The sequence below is a fragment of the Vidua chalybeata genome, chromosome 4, assembly GCF_026979565.1.
Source record: "Vidua chalybeata isolate OUT-0048 chromosome 4, bVidCha1 merged haplotype, whole genome shotgun sequence".
Classification (NCBI taxonomy): Eukaryota; Metazoa; Chordata; class Aves; order Passeriformes; family Viduidae; genus Vidua; species Vidua chalybeata.
The window spans coordinates 66,270,962-66,290,416 of NC_071533.1; the positions used below are offsets into that span (position 1 = coordinate 66,270,962).

At 41.9% G+C, this 19,455-nt stretch overlaps 1 protein-coding gene across 8 annotated transcripts in view; it reads left to right on the top strand.

Moving 5' to 3' along the window:
- CTBP1 (C-terminal binding protein 1) overlaps positions 1–19,455 on the top strand; it is a 234,140-nt gene that overhangs the window by 149,868 nt on the left and 64,817 nt on the right. For 2 of the 8 annotated variants that reach the window (XM_053940076.1, XM_053940073.1), the window contains exon 1: positions 18,801–19,005. The exons of 5 other annotated variants lie outside the window; for them this stretch is intronic. Coding sequence is in view for 1 of the 3 variants with exons in the window: in XM_053940073.1 (XP_053796048.1) it covers positions 18,966–19,005 (40 nt within the window). In the remaining 2 variants the exon portion in view is untranslated. Of the gene's footprint in view, positions 1–18,799; positions 19,006–19,455 lie in introns of those variants that run through there. One more of the 8 variants, XM_053940074.1, reaches the window with a different exon arrangement.

Consider the following 19,455-nt stretch of genomic DNA (forward strand, 5'->3'; position numbering starts at 1 on the left):
AGTTGGGTTCCCTGGAGGAGGTTCAGTTTGAGATGTAGAAGCAGTGGTTTGTAACAGATCGGTGTGAGCAGTTCCCACTGATACCAGCAGCCACCAAAGGATGGAGGAGAGAAGAGCCAGCAGGAGATCTTGAACTCTAGAACTTGCTCCTTTTCTGATCAAAGTCCAGATATTTTTATTCTTAGGATACGATTCAAAACTTGAAGGGTGTTTTTGTGAGACAACTGTGGGATTTTCTTATTATAGTGAGGGAAATCTGTGTGGATTTTCCAAGGTGACTGTGATGTCTGATTCCAACTCATGAATTTGTTGTAAAAGTCCACATAATTTTTGGGGTGTTTTTAAGTGATCAAATCACAAAGTATGTAGGAAGCATAAATTGTTTATGGAGTTACGAGAAATGTCATGAGAATTTTCAGTCTGCTACTGAAGATCAGTACAAATGAAGCCAGCTTGGTAACATCAGGACTTAACAGGTCTTTTGCATCAGAAGTAGGACACAGAAATGTTACTTTCCACAGGATGATTTTCTTTTTTTTCCTCTTGCATCATCTCATGGAGATGTCAAAATTTGCAAAATTAGGTCATTTTAACCATTGAAGTTAAGAGGAGCAAACCATTAGAATTTCAGTGTGGGAAACAGCAGGAAGTAGTTTAAGGGTAGAGAGACCAGCCGAGGTTCCTCAGGGGAGCATGGCCAAGCTCACTGACTTCTTTTTCAAAGCAGCCCAAATAACTTGCCCGGCCCTGGCTGGAATGGGGGGGGAAGTTTTCCTTCAATTGTTTTCTTCTGAATAGCAATCTCAGTAAATTAAAGTTATAAGTGTAGTGGTTTCTGATACAAATCCCACCTTGGCACAGTGCCCTACTACATTCCCCATCTCAATTCAAGGATTTATATCTGAAACCTTACCTCTTTTGGGCTGCACTCCTGTGATTTGGTTCATGTGGTTTGAGATGATGAACATCAAAATCACTAACGTTTAATGTGCTTGTAAAAAATTATCTAAGTGATTAGGAATGAAATGCCCATATTTTTATGCATTATTTATGGACAAATATTTGATAACCAGACCACATTTTTTATCTCTAAGGCAGTTTAATTAAAATAAAACAAAATGTAGAAAAAATAAATTAGAACTTTACTTAACCCAAGCAAACTTTTTACTAAAACAGAAATCAGTTTGCCATCTGTTATAATTGATGGAGGTCTAAATTGTCTTTTTTTCATAGGAACATTTAGTAGACTGAGCTATATTTAAATCACAAGGTTTGTACTCAGAACATCCAGAAATTAGGTTATTATTTATTAAAAGACCTACTGCATTCTCGTTTCAGTAGTGATGAATGCAGGAAAACTTGTTTCCATGATCGAATTTTCAAGTACAATTACTTAGCTGTGCTCGTACAATTACTGCTAAAATGTCATATATAAAAATGACTGTATAATCACATTCACAAAAATGTACCACAGGATGATCTTTCTGTGGATGCTGGAAGAGAAGACTGTAGGAAATACTGCTCAATCTGGGTTGTTGTGTTTTTTAATTGCCCAAACTGCATCTAAAATAGTAAAAATTGGTATTTTTCTGAATAGTCACCTCATTGTTTGTAGTGATTAGTCCAGATAAGAATTTAAGAAGAAGTCTAGGCAACAGTTAAATTAAGTTTTAGAAGCCACACTCTTCTTAAGAGCTGTAATTTTGCTCCCAGTAGGCCTTTAAATACTACTCACATGCTGCCTTCTAAGTCCCATTATAGATGTCAGTGCTCCTTAAGTTTGGCTTTGTTTAAAAAGAAGAAAAAAAAAAACACAACTTCTTTTTGAATGAAACGTGCAAGCAAATCATTAGATTAAATTGCTCAGGAAATGATATGTGTAAATTGGATCTGCAGAGTCGTTACACAGCCTCCAGTAAACTTGGAAATCTAAGGGAATTGTATGGGTGGAAGAGGGGAGAGGCTACAAAGGAGGAATTTAGAAATACTGCCCTGGCATGCAGGGACAGTGTTAGGAAAATCAAAGCTCACGTTGAGACTTGAATGTCAAGGGCAAGGAAAAGCTTCTACAGCTACTGGGGTAGTATGAGGACTGGGATGTGTTTTTGGGGACATGATGCAGAAGAGGCTGACTGGGAATAGTCAGCATGAATTTATCTCAGATAGATCCTGCTGTGTAGGCAGATTCACTTTGGGGATCGGGGCAGTGGTAGATAATGTTTTCCTCAGTTGGAACAAGGCTTTTGGCACTGCCACAGTGTTTTCCAGGCTGGGGATGTGTGGTGGGATCGTTGTGTCAGGTAAGCAAGCAGAGGGGTAAAGCTCTGGTTGGATTACGGAGCTCAGAGGTTGCTACTCTTTATTTTCTGGAGACAACAGCAAGTGGAGGAGGATCTGTCGTGTTAGAAGATCTTGCTTGTTTAACAGTGGCAGATGAAGGCAGGCAGTGATACCAGAGTGGAAGTGCAGCTTTTGACTACAACCAGTATCTCCAGATTTCAAAACTTGTATGTGTTTTTTCACTTGTTTAGTTTATAGAGTAACAGAATGATTGGGGTTGAAAAGCCTGTAAAGATCATCTCGTTCCGACATCCTTGCCATGGACAGGGACACCTTTCACTAGGCCAGGCTGCTCAAAGCTCCTTCCAACCTGGTCTTGAACACTTCCAGGAATGGGGCAGCCACAACTTCTCAGAGCAACTTGTTCCAGTGTCTCACCACCCTCACAGTAAAGAATTTCTTCCTTATATCTAGTCTAAACCTACTCTCTGACAGTTTGAAGCCATTCCCCTTTGTCCTGTCACTCCATGTCCTTGTCAAAAGTCCCTCTCTAGATTTCTTGAAGCCCCTTTAGTCCCTGTAAGTCCCTGGGGTCTTCTCCAGGCTGAACACCCCCAGCACTCTCATCCTGTCCCCACAGCAGAGGTACTCCAGCCCTCTGACCACCTTTGTGGCCTCCTCTGGACTTACTCCAGCAGATCCCTGTTGTACTTGTCTTGGGGGCCCAGAGCTTGAGGTAGCTCTGCAGGTGGGGTCTCACCAGAGCAGAGCAGAGGGCAAAGTCCCCTCCCTTGATGTGCCCACCCTGCTTTGGATGCAGCCCAGGACACCCTTGTCTTACTAACACCCTTGTCTTGGAAGTTCTGTCAACATTCATGGAAAGTGAGAGCTTATATCAATCAATCATTAGTTAAGGTCTGAAATATGAGCAAGGTGTCAGGTTCTGCTAAGCCCTTGTGGAAAGGTGGGACAAGTCCACACGAATGTGCTGCCCTCACCTGACCATGGGCAAATGGGTAAATCCTGGCTGGCTGCAGGAGCAGCAGGTTCTGGAGTTTGGAAGGATTTTCCTGGAAAAGATTCCATGGCAGAAATCATCCCTTTCTGCTTTTCTGAGACTGATATCAGCAAAGAGGCCAACTTTTCATCCTATAAATATCTGTTTTTAGCTCACACTTTTTTTTTCCTATCATCTTGCCTATAGCTGATTTGTAATGGGAGAGAGAGCTTAGTCAAGAGAGTGTGTGGTAAAAGGTTGTTCTCATTATCTGTATTTTGCTAAAAATCAGAATTACTTACCAAGAGAGTTGATTTTAAGGCAGTTATTATCCAGGGCAGGGTACAGTACTGATTTAAACATTTATTTTTTGATGGCATATGTTAATTCCAATAGGTGTAGCAAGCATTTTAATAAAATATGGATTTATTTTACTGAAAATCTTTCAAAGTTTTAGTACAGCTGTGAGCTGAGGTTTATTTTGGCACACTGAACTGTCCCGTCCTCTACATTAAATGTTTAATTGAATCCCTCTAGTCTTTCAGTTTAACGTCCTGAAAACCATCATCTGAATAACAGTGGTATTGTTGTTTCATGTTCATAATTATTTTAAGAGCTATGAAAAACAAAAATTAGCTTGTGTTAATGTCATTTTATGTAGTAAATAGTTAAAGATGTAATTGGAAGATTCAATCTTAGCCTGCGGAGGTCTTGCATACTTGGATGGCAAATCTTCATTGAGTTCAGGAACATTAAGGCTCAGTCCATAAAGGAAAAAGAGACTTCTCAATTTTCCCAATAGATTGGAAAACAGAAAAATTGATTATGCAAACTGTAGACCAGACCTATACACAGTTCACACTTCATGTACCGCAACTATTGCAGAAGTGGTAAGTGTGTGTTGTGCTTCTCAGGTCGCAGGAAAATATTTGATTATTTTTTTAATCCAAGAAGTGTTTTGTGCAATTAATAGTAGCCCTGTGGGGGAGGATGAGGAGTCAGCTTTGTGGCAGATTTTGGTTTAATTTTGGATTCAGAGGATCTGTGTGTTTGGACCTGAGGGGTGGGATGTCCATGGCACAGGGCATGGTGAGTTAAACACGTGCAGGTCTTTGCTGGGTAAAAATTAAGGATGAGAGAAGAGCACAGGCAGATGGAGGCACTGACATCTATTATTGATGGATATGGTTGTGATTGGAGTACAGTTACACAGATTGCTAAAAGCTCAGAGCTGAGATAGCCATCTCATAGGAAGCAGGATTGTCTTACACCCGCTGTGTTTAGTTCTTCTGTACAACATAGGTATATCTGGCATTAAAAAATAAATGTATAAACCACACTGGGGTTGACAGTCTTTTCTTGATTCTAACAACGGTAGGTTTTTGGTGGTGTAAATGTTTTAGCAACACATGAATACAATTTTTATTGATCTTAATTTCTCCTTTCCATACCCCATGATTAATTTATTATTCTTTTGGTGATCTTTCCAGGTTTTGCCCAACAGAATTCTTATCTCAGTTTCTACAGTTTAGCTTCCTAATTGGATTTTTGTTTTAAAACTAAAGTAAGTTTTTTTTCTTAATCTTGACCTGCCAGGTTTATATACCTTGGAAAGGATCACTCCTCTCTCATCAACTCTGTTCTTCATGTAATAGTAAAATGTTTCGCTTTAGTAGAAGTCAACAAAAATATGATAAAATATGATTCAGTGGGAGGCTGATGTGATACTTTCAAAACACAGTAGTTGTATTAAAAAAATGCAATTTTACAAATCTTCAAATTTTTATTGTATTTTTTTTAGCAGTAGGAATTTACTGGCCATAAGTGGGACCTGTGTTCATGGACATGAGGCAGATCAGCAGGAGTGCAAACTGCAGGTGAAATAGTCAGCCTCCTACAGATTGCTATAGGATATTTCTTTACAGGGAAGCACTGTATAATCTTTACCATATCCACTGCAAAACCAGAATGATGCCACACTGCTGACACAGCTGAGATCAACACCATGGATGAATGTGTGCCTGTCTTGGCCTCATCAGTCATAAGGAGAATGACTCCTCAGTTGTAGTGGGATAGCTGAATATTTTATGGATTTGCTCTGACAGTAAGCATGAGTGTTAATAGGCAAATACGATACATATTTTAAAGATGAGGAACCTGGATACATAGAAGGGAAGTGGTTTAGCATCAGAAGGTTGATAGGAAACTGGTGACAGAATCAGGAACTGATTGTATATTTCCCAAATCTTGGTTGGTGCATTAATCCTTCTAATTTCTCCCAGTTTTGAGGTGCCTCTGTTCCCTTACAAAAGTGACTGCCAGCAGAATTCCTCTAGGCTCTGTCTTGTGCAACTTTTTTCAGACTTGAGTGGAAAAGTCTGAGCTGTGTCATCAGTTAGGATGTCAGCAAGTTAAATACCAAAAATTGATGGGCAGCATCCAGTTCTGCTTGACAGAATACAAGAATAGTCTTGCAATGCTGACAGACAATGTATTCAGAGAAGCACTGACTGAGTTAAACCTGAGCAAGGCATCAGTGTTGGTCCCTCAGGACTCGTTGCCATTACCTGATGGAGGACATTTCCTGATGGAGAGCATTCCCTGTGTGAAGGTGCCACAAACTCCCATCTCATTCCAGACTGCTCATGGAGCACCTGGCACCATGATCTGTTTATTCATTACTGGTCTTCAGACATCCTATTTTGGTGCACTTGGATACACAAGTGCATGAGTCCCGAACTATTTCAGTCATTGAATGGCAGTAAAAAGAAGTTAATAATTTAGAACTGGAAAGTCCCTAAGGTCAGTGTTTCCCATGCTGTGTGGGGCTTCCTGCTGAAGCCCCATAGAAATGTCTCTTGTCTCTGGTGCTCTCAGTGGGATCACCACGAGCTCTCTCCTGGAAATCAGCTGGTTTATGGTAAGATATCCCTCTTCATCACAACTTCGCAGTAGTAATTGCTTCTTGTTAATGGATCTCAGGAGCAGGGAGAGACTGATATCAGGAGATGATACTTTGTGAGAGACAGCTCATCTGTTCTGTTCATTCCTAGAGGGAGTGAGGCAGTGACCAACCATTAGTCAACTTCACGTTTTTGGAGCTGTAACTCCCCAAAGTGCAGGATCAAGGAGGAATTACCAGGTTACCTCAAACCTTCCTTGTATCATGTACATATCTGATGCAGTTCAGCCCCAAATGTTTTATTAGACTGCTCTTTCAGAAAGGCATTTGAAGTATTCAGGAGATAAAGATGTGACTACTACTTTGTAGTATAGTCAATAACATCCACTTGAACAACAGCAACAAAATAAGCTAGAAAATACCGACTTCTGAATGGGCTTCTAAGCTGCTTGGTGTTATGGTGTCTTCCTTTAATATTAGGCAAGCTTTTAGTGTCTGGTATTTCCCCCTGCAAAGTGTAATCATGTTATCTCTCAGGGATTTTTTGGCAATCTGAGTACATTGTGTTCTTCAAGGCATTTTTTTCTCCAGCACTGAGTTTTCATTTTTGCAGCCTTTTGCCCATACAGAATATGGATGCCAGAGCTGACAGCAACAGTTCACTATTTATAATATTGTCCACAATGGCAAAAATTTCCTCCATACTTGAATTTAAGGATTTTTTCAAGGAAAACATCACTTCCTCATGTTGAGGTGTGGTTCTTGGAGCTCACACAGTTGCACATCCCTTTTAAGGCTCTAATTCCCTACCCTGTCAGCATGACAGTAGTCTTTTCTAATGGCAAAGCTTTCCATCTTGGATTTATTAAAGCATGTTTAGTTTCTTTATTTATCTGTGATTCCAAATGACTGCATGATTGCACTTTTGCTATTATTTTTTAGTCAGTTATTACTGGTTTTATGATGCTCATAGTAATTTTTGCAGATTTTCTATTTTATCCACATTGTTGGTGAAGATGATGACAAATACCCATTAGAAACATCTTTACTAAGACAGTTTTTCATTGACAAATGTGTCCTAAGATAATTGATCATAATCCTTTAAATATGTGTTTGTTTTTATCAGCCTTGTATAGCAATAACTTCTTAAACCAGAATGTCAATAGTGCTAACTTGGACATCCTGCAAAGATCTAATTTGTTACATCTTCATGGTTGCCTTAAATGAATTTGTTAGATATTTATAAATCCTGGTGATGAATGTAGTATAAGAATTAAGATTATTAATTTCTAATGAAAGTAATTTGCTATTTAGTAGAAATAATCAACAGTGTGTAAGTACACAGTGTCTGGATTTCATTAATTGTTCATTCTTGTTGGCCAGATCGAGTTTAGAAATAAATTTTCATACCAGATGTGCCCAATGGCCCAAGAATTTCAACATTTGTACTTTATTAATTAATTGAGACCATAATTAAGTATTGGGAAAAAGATATTAAAAAAAGAATTTAAGAAAACCCCATAAAGTATCCTTCAGTAGAGAAAATGGACTTGGAATGTATTTATTAGTATTTGGCTCACTTCTTCGAATCTGAATGTGCATGCACTACTGCTCACAATTAGAATTTTTTTTTTTTTAATGCATCTATGTGGGTGAGCTTGGTTTCTGGAGAGAAAGATGTTGCATTTAACCATGTAGTGAGTCATTTATAGACTACAACTTGTTTGGACCAGAAAGAATTAGTATACTGTGATATTCTTACATTTCTGATAGTGTAAGCTGCTCAAAAATCTATTTTGCAATTATCTTGATTATTTAAGTTCTTTGGATGTCCTTGTGAGAGCAATAGGCTGTTCTTCCCAGCTGAAATTATTTAGCTGTTTCTTTCCTCAGTTAATGTAGGGAGAGAAAATCAATATAGAAGATAATATTTTAGCATTAGTTGATCCTAGGGTCTTATTTGATTCCAGCATAGCAGGCTAAGTAGCAAATGCTCTTAGCAATTGTTTCTGTTAGTGGAATTTTGAAAGCACTAAGAGAAATCTTGATCCATGGAGACAGTACAGTAATTCACATTGACATATTTTCCCCATTTGCCACAGGGCAAGTGGAACTATTAATGCTCCTGTGCAAAACCTCTTTTCTCCTTTCCTTTTTTTTTTTTTTTTTTTTTTTTTTTTAAGAGCAGAACAGAAACAGTGTTGATCCTAACAGTGGATTATACGTAAAAATTTAGACTAGCCTGCAGCCATCACAGGGAAAAAGATTCAGAAAATTTGCCATCGCTGAATCGTTGCTTTTTTTCTACATAGACCCCTGTTCCATGAGTATATATATTTATTTATTTACATGGTGGATTTCTGTAGTCTTTTGGAGGTTTGGTGGTTGTTTTAAGCAAAAAGGCATCTCTGGGGTCAGGGAGCAGGTAGCAGTGATTGTAAAGTAAACTGTTGGAATACTGCATGTCCACATGAACTGACTTGAACAATAAAATATTCTCTGAATCCATTCTGTGCTCCACAATGTACAGTCAGTACCCAATGGAGACAGCCGTTCCAATCATGTATACACAAGGAATATTTGTTACCCATTGTAGTATTTTGCCTGCAGCTTTGAGAGACCCAATTTTATCTTCCCTTAAGCAGCCAAAATGATGTCAGCATCAGCGTGGTACTTTTTTTTTTCTTTGAATGTTTCAAGAACCAAGAAATTGAGCTTTGTTTGTTGATAAATGAAGGTTTATGTAAAATACATATAAATTTAAGCAATTTAACTCAGTGCAGTAAAATGGCCTTTGAAATGAGATTTAAATGTGAGTTCTTGAAAATCTGGTCAGTTAGATGTGCAGAAAATAACAGACAGTTGACTGCTAATAATGCCATAAACAATAATTAGGCTGTGAGGAGCAGCGTATGATAGATGACCAAGTATATATTATATATCTTCTCAATGTGCGTCATCTTGGCTTTATGTTACCGAACTGTGTGTGTGCTATTAGATTAAAAGTTAACTAGAAAGAATTTCTAGATAAATTAGCAAACAATTTCTTTGGTGTCCTTTCCCTTCCATTATTTCCCTTCCCCCTGCCTCCCCACCCCCCTTTTTTTTTTCTTTTTTTTTAAGAGAGCCAAGAGACTAAGCTTAGGTCACAAATGAGATGAGTTGGATGACCTCAGCCTATGGCCTCTCAGACATCTGTCTACATCTGAAAACATCCATAGATTTTAGTAGAGTTGGAAATCTGTTGTCAGGAAAGATTCAGGGATAGAGTGGGAACACTTAATTCTGCTTGTGATTGTAAAACCTCAAAAAACAAACAAATCATCTCCTTCAGTACTTGGTATTTAGTAAAAGTTACAGTTATGATGCATAAAAGGAAAAACTTTCAAAATACTCATTGAAGCAAAGGAGGGTTGTTTTTCTTTTTCTCCTTAGACTATTTATTATCTCCATGAATTATTGTTCATTCCTCTCTTGTGATAGTTCTTTCTGATGTGGGCTTCTCTGTAATGTTAATCATAGAGGTGCAGCCTCTGGGAAAGACACAAACTTTAACCTTTCTGGGTCATGGGTCTCGGAAGCCACTTCAGTTAGAGATCAGCACAGTACAGCAATACACAGTGTGTTCCCATTTGTTTCCAGGTCTTTCAGGAAAAGAGAATTAATTATTTATACCTTATCTGTATACATTTACTTATTATTACAGCTCAGTTGTCTTTAGCCTCCAGTAGTTAATTTAAAGTACATTTTTCCTAAGGTAACTTCATCATCTGTGATATAACTTGCACTGTTCATAAGGCGTATCAAATCATTTTAATTAAGAACCCAATCTGTTTGCATGGAAGTATTTCCCTTTTTGTCTATGTCTGCTGAACTTTCTTCTTCCTGTAGTGATGTACAGGCCTGTACTGTGATCATTCTTCCAGATACATAAAATAATACAAATTAATAAGAGAGTATTCTGATATCAGTGACTCTTCAGCTGTTCATAGAATTATTTAGGACCCAAAGAAACCATACAAATTTGAAGGAAAAAAATAGGCTTTATATACCTTAAGATCTTCCTTGGAATTATGTGATAAAAATGAAAACTTAAAACTTATTGATTGCATCAGCGTTGCAGATTTTTAATGTTCATTGTGTTACTTGTGATCTTGTAATTCAGATGGCACATCAGTGTAGTGAAAAATAATAGTTCATTACATAAAAGCAGTACAATATATCCTGCTTCATGAAAAATACAGCATATGTTAAGAAACCAAGTAATTGTCTTGATGAAATAAATGAGAGGAAAAAAAAAAAGAAAAAAAGCAAGATATGCAACATGGTCTGCATTAATTGAAACTGCTTTCAAAAGGTACATAATGTTCCAAGTCCTCTTCTACTCAATAGTCTGTTCCAGGAAATTTACCTTTCAAAACTGTCACAGAATTTATTTTAATGCCATTTGTTTTGCTCTGCAAGCCACTTTCTATCATTTCCCAGCAGTCCTGGCTCACTGGGGAGGTCCCAGGGGACTGGAGCTTTGCAAACAGGACACCATCCACCAGAAGGGCGTGAAGGAGGATTTGGGAACTACACGCCTGTCAGTCTGGGCTTTATGAAAGGCAGGGCCTGCTTGACCAACCCGATCTCCTTCCATGGCAGGGTGACTCACTCAGGGGAAGGACCTGGACAAGTGACATGACAAGAGGAAGTGGCCTCAGGTTGTGCCAGGGAGGTTTAGATTGGATATTAGGAAAAAATTCTTGATGGAGTGGGTGCCCAAGCATTGGAACAGCCTGCCCAGGGCAGTGGTTGAGTCACTGTCCTTGGAGGTATTTAAAAGACATGTAGATGTGGCCCATGGGGACACGGTGTAATGGTGGCCTTGGCAGTGCTGGGTTAATGGCTGCAGTTAGTGATCTCAAACAATTCTGTTTATAGCTCAGGATGAACTCTTTGTGGGCTTTCCACAGTGCCATTGTGAATCGCAAATGCTGCAGATGTGCCAGCCCAGCCACCTTGCCAATGCCTGCCTGGCACAATGAGAACTGTGTTTAAAATTGCACCAGTGATCCTGCTCTGTCGAGAGTAATGGTTGTTGTGAGATGATGGAGTTCCCAGAAGACACTTGTAGGACCAGAGTTGTGCTGTGCTGTGATACAAATTCAACAAAACAACCCTGTCAGATGGTGTTTTGCTGTGTAGAGGAATTGAACCGTTAAAAAGACAATGATTTAGCAAACATTTCCATGAGATGTGCTCTCTCTGCAGTATCTTCTTCATGTACTATGATAAGGCCTTTGGAAAGTTTATCCATTAATCTTTAAATAATACCATCCTATCATAATGCTCAGTGCTGCCTTAGTCTGTAAGTCAGGGTATTTGGCAGTACAGATCAGCTCAAATAGCAGTAAATCTGTTGATACTGATTATCACCTCTTTGAATCGCCTTTGCTTCTGTAGTGAAATTCTGTGTTACGTGAATATAAGTAGTGTGATCTTTCTGCTAGGAGAACACGCTGCTCTCTCATTATTCAGCTATACAAAGGCACTGTTTTAAATATATATATATTTTTTTTTTTCACATCACTCTGTAAATCACATAAATTGATGTCCCTTACAGATCTGAATTATATCTTGGGGAGTCTTGCATAGGGATCAGTTGCAGTTTACTTTTCAGCTATTAAGTTCTAAGTCTTGAGACTAGGAGGTAAAAGAGCTGCACAAGAGTATTTTGGCTTAATAAAAGCAAAAAGGTGGGCATCTCAATAACCTCTGATAGATGTTTGTTAGGAAAAGATACATCTATTAGGAGAAGGTTAAAAATATTAGTGTGTTACCAGGTATATGGAGGCAGAGAACATGGAATATGTTTCTTTGGCTAATGGGGTAGGTGTTTTACACATGAAACCTTGCTAGCTTCTTTTTACTGGTCTAAAACCATTGACCATTCACTGGAATGGATTGCCTAGCCTGTATATTGTTCCGTATGTTGTAAATATAAAATTGATTTTCACTGCCCATCTCTTTGCTTACTGTGATTCTCTACTCTAATTTTCCTGTTTTCTTAGAGTGCAAAGATCACTGACATTGGTATTATTTTTACATATTTAATAGGATTTTTTCTCATTTTGTTTACAAATTTCTGGATATACTACTTTTTAAATTAAATAATTTTAATCTCCAGGTAGAGCTTGCATGTTTTGCTATCGTCCATTAAATTATCTAGCAGTTATCAGTGGGCAGGTTTTACTGTGTTGAGACAAATGTGTTCAGGTTTTTTCAGAGTGCCAGTGTCTTCTGTTGCTTGTTACAGCTGCTGTGCACAGTGTGGGCTACTGCAGGTACCTGAAGTGCTTGACTGATGGGGTGCAGCTGCTGACTGGTGTTGGGGTACAGCATGATCAGATTTTAATTGGATGGGGATGTGATCAGTCAGGGACAGCCAGGGAGGTGCTGTGTCTCAGGAGCTGGTGTGGGGATTCACTAGAGGTCACTTTTTGCTCACTAATGAACCACTCTCTTATCATAGCAGTAGGTGATAGCAGAATGCTGGTAGTGCAGTATTTCATGGTGGTACAAAGCAGTGCTCAGTTTGGAAGAGGATGAAATTCAAGCCTGGTAACTTGTCATCATCCTGAGTAAATTTGACAAAGCAGGAGAGTTCATTTCAATGTCATAAATGTCCATAATCTCTGTGTGTGGTTGTGTTTAATGTCATTTGTAGCAAATGGCCAGTTTCATGTAACACTGTTCTGCTTTTTTCATCCTTTAGTATCCTTGCTGGTTTTTCAGATGGGTAAGACTTGTGCTAAGTTTCAGAGCAAAGTCTCTAGCTAAATTCTTAGGGAGATGTGGCTTTCATTTCATATGTGTTTAATTTTTCTTGAGGGCATCCTCAGTCTTGTGGTGCGTGTTTGAAACAAGGAAGTATGATGCTTTCTATGCCACCTAGTGAATGAATTACAGTCACAAATGCAAATATAATTGTTTGGGAACTTGAAAACTATCTCTGATACAACTTTTGCTTTCTTCCCTGGCTACTTGTTGTGCAGCTTTGATAAAAATAAGATGCCAAGTGTGTTAGAACTCAAGAGGAGGTGGAGGATAGTAGAGTGCAAATGACACTGCAGCCCAGTAAGACACCCCCAGTAGCAAGTTCATTTAGGATATCCACTGGTTCTGTTTAGGCCATTGGATGGTTCATTATTCTCCATATTACCTGTGAAGTTGCCACCACCAAACAGGTTATTGAATGTACTACAGACTTGTGGGTTTTGATCCCTTCAGTTGGCCTTAATTTATCTCGTTTTTTGCATGCAAAATGCAACATCATAAAGAGTATCTGGTTCTCATTATAATTCTAAAGAGACAGTGAGATTTCATAACTATTCTGCATGGGCCATAGCCTACTTCCCTTAATCATCTAAAAAATAGCACTTTGCTTCATGACCAGGCCCAGACTGATTTAAAACTTGAGAAGTAAATTACTACTCAATAATTCAGTTCTATAAAAGTAAATGCAGAATGTTGTTACACTGGTTCATTATGTTGAAAGCACAGTGCATTATAATTTTTAATGGCATGTGAGTGTAATATATTCTAAATGCCTTCTTTAATACTTTGGGAGACAATTGGATCCGTGGTCTCACCAAGTGAGGGATACCCACTGTCCACAGAATTTTGTTAGTAGCTAAATGTAAATTTCTAAGATTTCATTAATAGCAGGACCCTCAGCTATGCCAGTTACACAGTCTGAATGAGCACCAAGATTTCAGACAGGTGAGGAGGAGAAAACCTTCCCCAGGTCACTAACCCATTTTTTGTCCTTTCATGTTAATTGGCTGTTCATTGCTGGGAACACAGATTGCGCCGCTTCTCCTTTACCTCATCCAATGTCAAGTCCCCAAAGAAGCCCTGCCAGCGCAGAAGGGAGCGAGCCATATGGGGCAGGTTGCAATTGTTCCTTCAGGTCTGGATTTATTCCACTGTGAACAGATGGACAATGGCTGACATCCACTAATGGTTCTTGATAGGTTTCTTCTGCTGCTCATCTCTATCTTCTTTCTCTCTTCAGCCAGAACACAGACCATCCTGGAGATGATCTCGTAACTCCTCCTGACTAGATCGAAAATATGTCTCATTTCACGACAACCAGAAAATGCAGAGGATTTAATTCCACCCTGGTTCTTATGGTTTTTTAGCACTTGTATGAAGAGGGTGAGAACAAGAAGAAAATCCCTTAGTCACTTAATACAGATAACATCAGAAGAGAGAGGGTTTTTTTGTGTTTAGTGGCTTGAAGGGAATTTATTCTTCCATTCATGCAGCTCACTACAAGATTTTTCACTTCGTATTTCCAGCACAGAGCTAGTAGAGCTGTTCCAATCTAAGAAAGGAGCAATGCACATTTGGCATTTCAAAAATGACTTTGAAGGCTTGACACAGCTGAACTTCTTGTTCATTAAGTGGAACTTAAATCTACTATTTTCATCCTTCACCTTTTTTCTAACAGTAGATGAAGGTCCTCTATTTTATTTCATGCTTGCAATGACTACAATTTCTCAAAGATGAGGTGGTTCTCTTTAGTCAATTATTCTTTTTTTCCCTTTTTCCCCTCAAAACCTGCTGAAGATTTTTCTCCAAAATGACTTTCACATGAACCAGAAAGCATTAACTTCTTGAAGTGGGAAGTTGCACACAGGGGAAGTTAAAACTAAAATAAAAAAGAAGCTGTAATTGAAATACGCAATTGCAAAATCAAAGTAGGCTGATCTGTGTGTGTGTTATATAAACAAATGCTTTTCTGGATCTAAGTGAAAGAATTAAGGAAATATTTTAATCCAAACAAAGTTTTCTTTACAGATTTTAAATAAATTGTATTGACTTAGTTTGATTATACATTTAAACAATCTATTTTAGGATAAAGGTCAATGTTGGGCCCGCTTTATCCAACCATTCTTTTCTTCTGACATAAATCTCTCCTAGGATCTTATAATAGCATCTGCAAGATTTACTGTTGACAAAAGTTAAGATACTCCATTGAAACATAATCTTGCATTTTGATTAAAAATGCATAAAGGTTTTAAATTTATGGCTTTAAAAACTGTTACAATGAATGATGTCTGTTTGATAACAAAGGAAAATCATGCATGAAAGAACCAGCACACACGGCTGTGACAAACCAAAGAAAATCTGTAAGCACACAATAGCAGTATCTTTGTGTAAGAAAATTGTCAAACCTCGCTATACACTTCAGAAAACATTCAACATGTATCTTGGCTCATTGCTTAGGGGGTAAAACAGTAAAACTTCCTCTTTCAGTATCTTCAAAGTCACATCTGCTAAAGATGGTGAACCCTAATGCTCTGAATTTGTGAAAGCCCAAGGTCATGCCCTTATGATTGCCCATTCTGAGGGGAATAAAACTTGTACTTAAATTATACATATGGCTGTTAACAGATACACTTAAAACAATGTATTTGCTCTGGAGCACATGTGCTCTTCCAGCTGACTCATGAAGCCAAGAAACAGTTTGGGGGCTTTGAAAAATGCCATAATTCTTAGTGCAGGGCACAGAAGACACTCAGCTGTGTTACACTGCTGTTGAAAAAAGAGATTGCAGTAACAGCAGTGCCCAAATGCAATAAGAGGATGGGGATTGTTAGGCTTTGTGAAGGATGTATTGTAGCTCTGTGAGCCATGGTGTAAAAGTTGTGAAGATGACTGAATGTGAGGTGATCCAGAGGCGAGCTGCTGGAAGAAAGCAGGAAGCAAAACGGATGGGGGCAACCGGAGGCTTAGCTGGAGTCAGCTCTTCTGCTCCTGGATTTTCTCATGTCCAGACCTAAACTGGGCCACTGGCAGCCATGCAAGGGAGGAGGGCTGAATTTGGGGAATAATGAGCTGCATTTTCTGAAGCAGAAAGAGCACTGGAAGAAAAACTTCCATTTTGCTCGAGTTACTTCATGTTCTTTTCCATCCTGAGAGTCTGCACAGTTTATTCTGTAGAGCAGGTGCCTCGTGGCAGCTGTCGAGCAGGGTGCAGAGACCTTTTGGCTGGGGAGATGGGGTCAGATAACCTCTTTCCTTCAGCAGGTGCAACTGGGCTTGCTGCTAATGGAGGGAACACTGTTGGTCCAGTCAGCATCAGCTGAGGATCCAGCCCATGATATATTCCCAGGAGGCATGAACTTGTGATGGGTGTGCCAGGAGGGACCTGAGTCCCGTGTTACCTACAGTGTGTGTATTTGTTAGGTCTGTGTACACTCAGAAAGGAAAAAGAGCAAGCATATGAATCCCTTCACGAAGTAGCGTGGAGAATACCAAACTGCAGTATTAATAACCTCCTGTTATTGAATCCTCCATCTGTTCATCATGCCAACTTATCCTCACTTAGAGCACTCCCCTTGTCATAATATTTTGTGCCACACTCCCCTCCCTCCCCAAAGCAGCAGTTCCAGTTTAGATCTAAACATTTGCCCAGTCATGTAACCCCACCGAGGACATGGTCTCAGTGCCTGCATCTGTTTATGTCTCTCTATTAAGAAATGCAACTGAATTCTTAATTTCATTTTTGATTTTTTCCTTTTCCTCTAGTAATTTTTTTTCTGGATATTTTCATATCCATATTGGTATTTACAGATATTTCTCTTGTGGTTTAAGCGTGTTTGACCCCCTAATGCTCATTCCTGATACTCTGCCACATGGCAACTGAAGCAGTGAGGGAGAAAAAAATAATTATTTTCTCCTTAGAGCTTTGATATGTATGTGTTTTTGTATTTTGCTAACATCTATAAATGGCAATAAAGTGGTTAGCCACTTTAAAGTGATTAAACCCAAATTTATTTATACAAACCCCACATGAGGCGCTTGGCTAGATGCTGCCCTAGCGATGCACAGTGAGAATTTAAGGAAACTGTTCTTTGAGGGATGTCTGAGATGTCTGTGCTGAGCCATAAAAGGCTTTCCCAGGAGTACAGGAGGAAAATGAAGATAAGTCAGAGGCTGCATAAACTTGTCCTGGGAGTTACCTCCCAGTCCCGGTGGATAATCCCATGAAAGGGACACACAACCTGGGAAATGATGCGGGAAAACAAGTTATTAGGGAGCTGAAGCCAAACTGCTGGAGGCTGTCTGTATGCTAAAATCCTTGAGTTGTGCCCTGAACGGATTCCTGAAATCCACACGACTCGGAGGCTAAAACCACCCTTCATAACCTCTGGGTTCGAATATTCCCCTCATAGGCAAACCAACTCCCAAAAAACCCGGGGAAAAATCTACAGCCCTGTCCGTTCTCCCAGTGAATTGCTCGTTTGCTACCCAGGAGTGTCTGTCTTTATCCGAGAGGGTCCGGGTCCCTGAGGGATGCCGGGGCCGTTTGCTGACAGGAAACGATTGTTTTATTTCTGGAAAAACCCAGAGAAGGGATGTTCGCTGCCGGGCTGGGCTGGGCTGTGGGTGGGGACGGATGAGCGAACGGCCGCGGCTCCGCTTCCCGCCCGCGGCTGGGAAGGAGGAAGGGGCAGCTGTGCCAGTAGAAAGTTTCTGGGAGGGCTGGAGCGGAGCTCCGGGCGCTGAGGAGAGAAAAGCCGCGGGGCAGCAGGCGGCGGGGCCATGGCGGCCGCCGCTCCCTCACCGCGCCCGGGCGGGGCCGCCGTCAGCCGACCCAGCGGCCGCGGGGGCGCCGCCACCACTTTGGTTTGCGTCGGCCGCCGCCGCCGCTGTTCGGGCGGGGAGGGCATGGCGGGCAGGGGGTGACCCCGAGGCACCGCGGCCACGTGAGCGCGATGGGAGCGTTCCCGTGGGGAAGAAACCAGCCTTGGATTCATTGGCTTTGGGCAATTCGCTGCTCTTTTTCTAAGAGCCGGCCCCGCTCGCGGCGGTGCCGACCCTGCGGACACCGCGGGGTTAGTTCTGGGGCTCTTTAGGGCAGCTGCAGGAGGCACTGACCCACACCGGCGGCAAAATTAGAGCGTTATGGCTTTATTTGTTTTCATTCCTGTTAGTTCGTGAGGGAAAAGCCTTAGCCGAATCACAAATACAGCGAAACACCAGAGGTGCTGACGTTTTGGGATGCCAGGAATGGGCAGAAAGCGATAGGCAGAAGTTCCACCTGAACTTGCGGAGGAACTTCTTTCCTTTGCAGTGACTGCATACGGAATGCATTGTCCAGAGAGGGTGTGGAGTCTCCTTCCCTGGAGAAGTTCCAGACCCGTCTGGATGCAATCCTGAGCCGTGCGCTCTGGGAAAACCTTGTTTGAGCAGGGAGGTTGGACTCGATGACCCACTGTGGTCCCTCCCAAAATGACCCATTCCTTGACTCTGAGAACGCAGCCAGCGTTAACTTTGCCGAAGTTTGAACAAAACAAAACAAAACAAAACAAAGCACTGGCGACATCGCGTCCCAGGGCAGGTCCCGGTTTCGCTGCGCGCGGCCGAGGCAGGCTCGCCCGCCCCGCTGTCTCGTTCGTCTCGGCGCCCGCCTAGAACCAGGAGATCGAGCCTGGGGGGCGCGGCGGCGGCGGCGGCGGCCGCTCCCCCCCACGCCCCCCCTCCGCCCCACCCCGCCCCTCCCTCCCGCGGGGGCGGGCGGGCGCGCGTGCGCGCGGCGGCGGCGGGGACGCGCCCGGCGGCGGGGGCGCGCACCGAGGCGCCGCTCAGTTCGGGGGCGCCCACGGAGCGGCCGCCATATGCCGCGGCTGCCGCGGCGGCTCCGAGCGGCGCTGCCCCCCGGCATCCTCCTCGTCCTCATCGTCCTCCTCCTCCCCGCGGCGGGCGCGGACGGAGTGCGGCGCCTCCATGGGAAGTTCGCACCTCCTGAACAAGGGCTTGCCTCTAGGTAAACCATTCGGCCTGCTCGCCGCGGTGCGGTGCGGGGCGGGCGGGGAGGGGGGGGACACACACGAGCGGCCGCCGCCGCCGCGCTTTGTGTGCCCGTCACCGCCGCTCCGGGCCCCGCCGCGGGCAGCGGGGCTGCCCTGGCGGCCGCAGCGCCGGCGCAACTTTGCCCGGTGGCTGCTTTTTGAGGTTGGGTAAAAACATAAAGGGAAATAAAAAAACGAGAGGCGGAGGGGCGGGGGGTGCGAGTCGTCCCGAAGTACCAAACTCAAAGGGCGCTAAAGCTGCGCCCGGGAGGGCTTCGGGGTGCTGGGTCCCCCAGGGGAGCTTTGGGGTGTTGGGTCCCCCCTCTCGCTCGTGGGGCGAGCGGTGCCGGCTCCGAGCTGCGGGAAAGCTGGGTCGGTGTTTGGGTAAACAGGAAGTTTAAAAGCGGCGTTTTATTGCTGTAAAA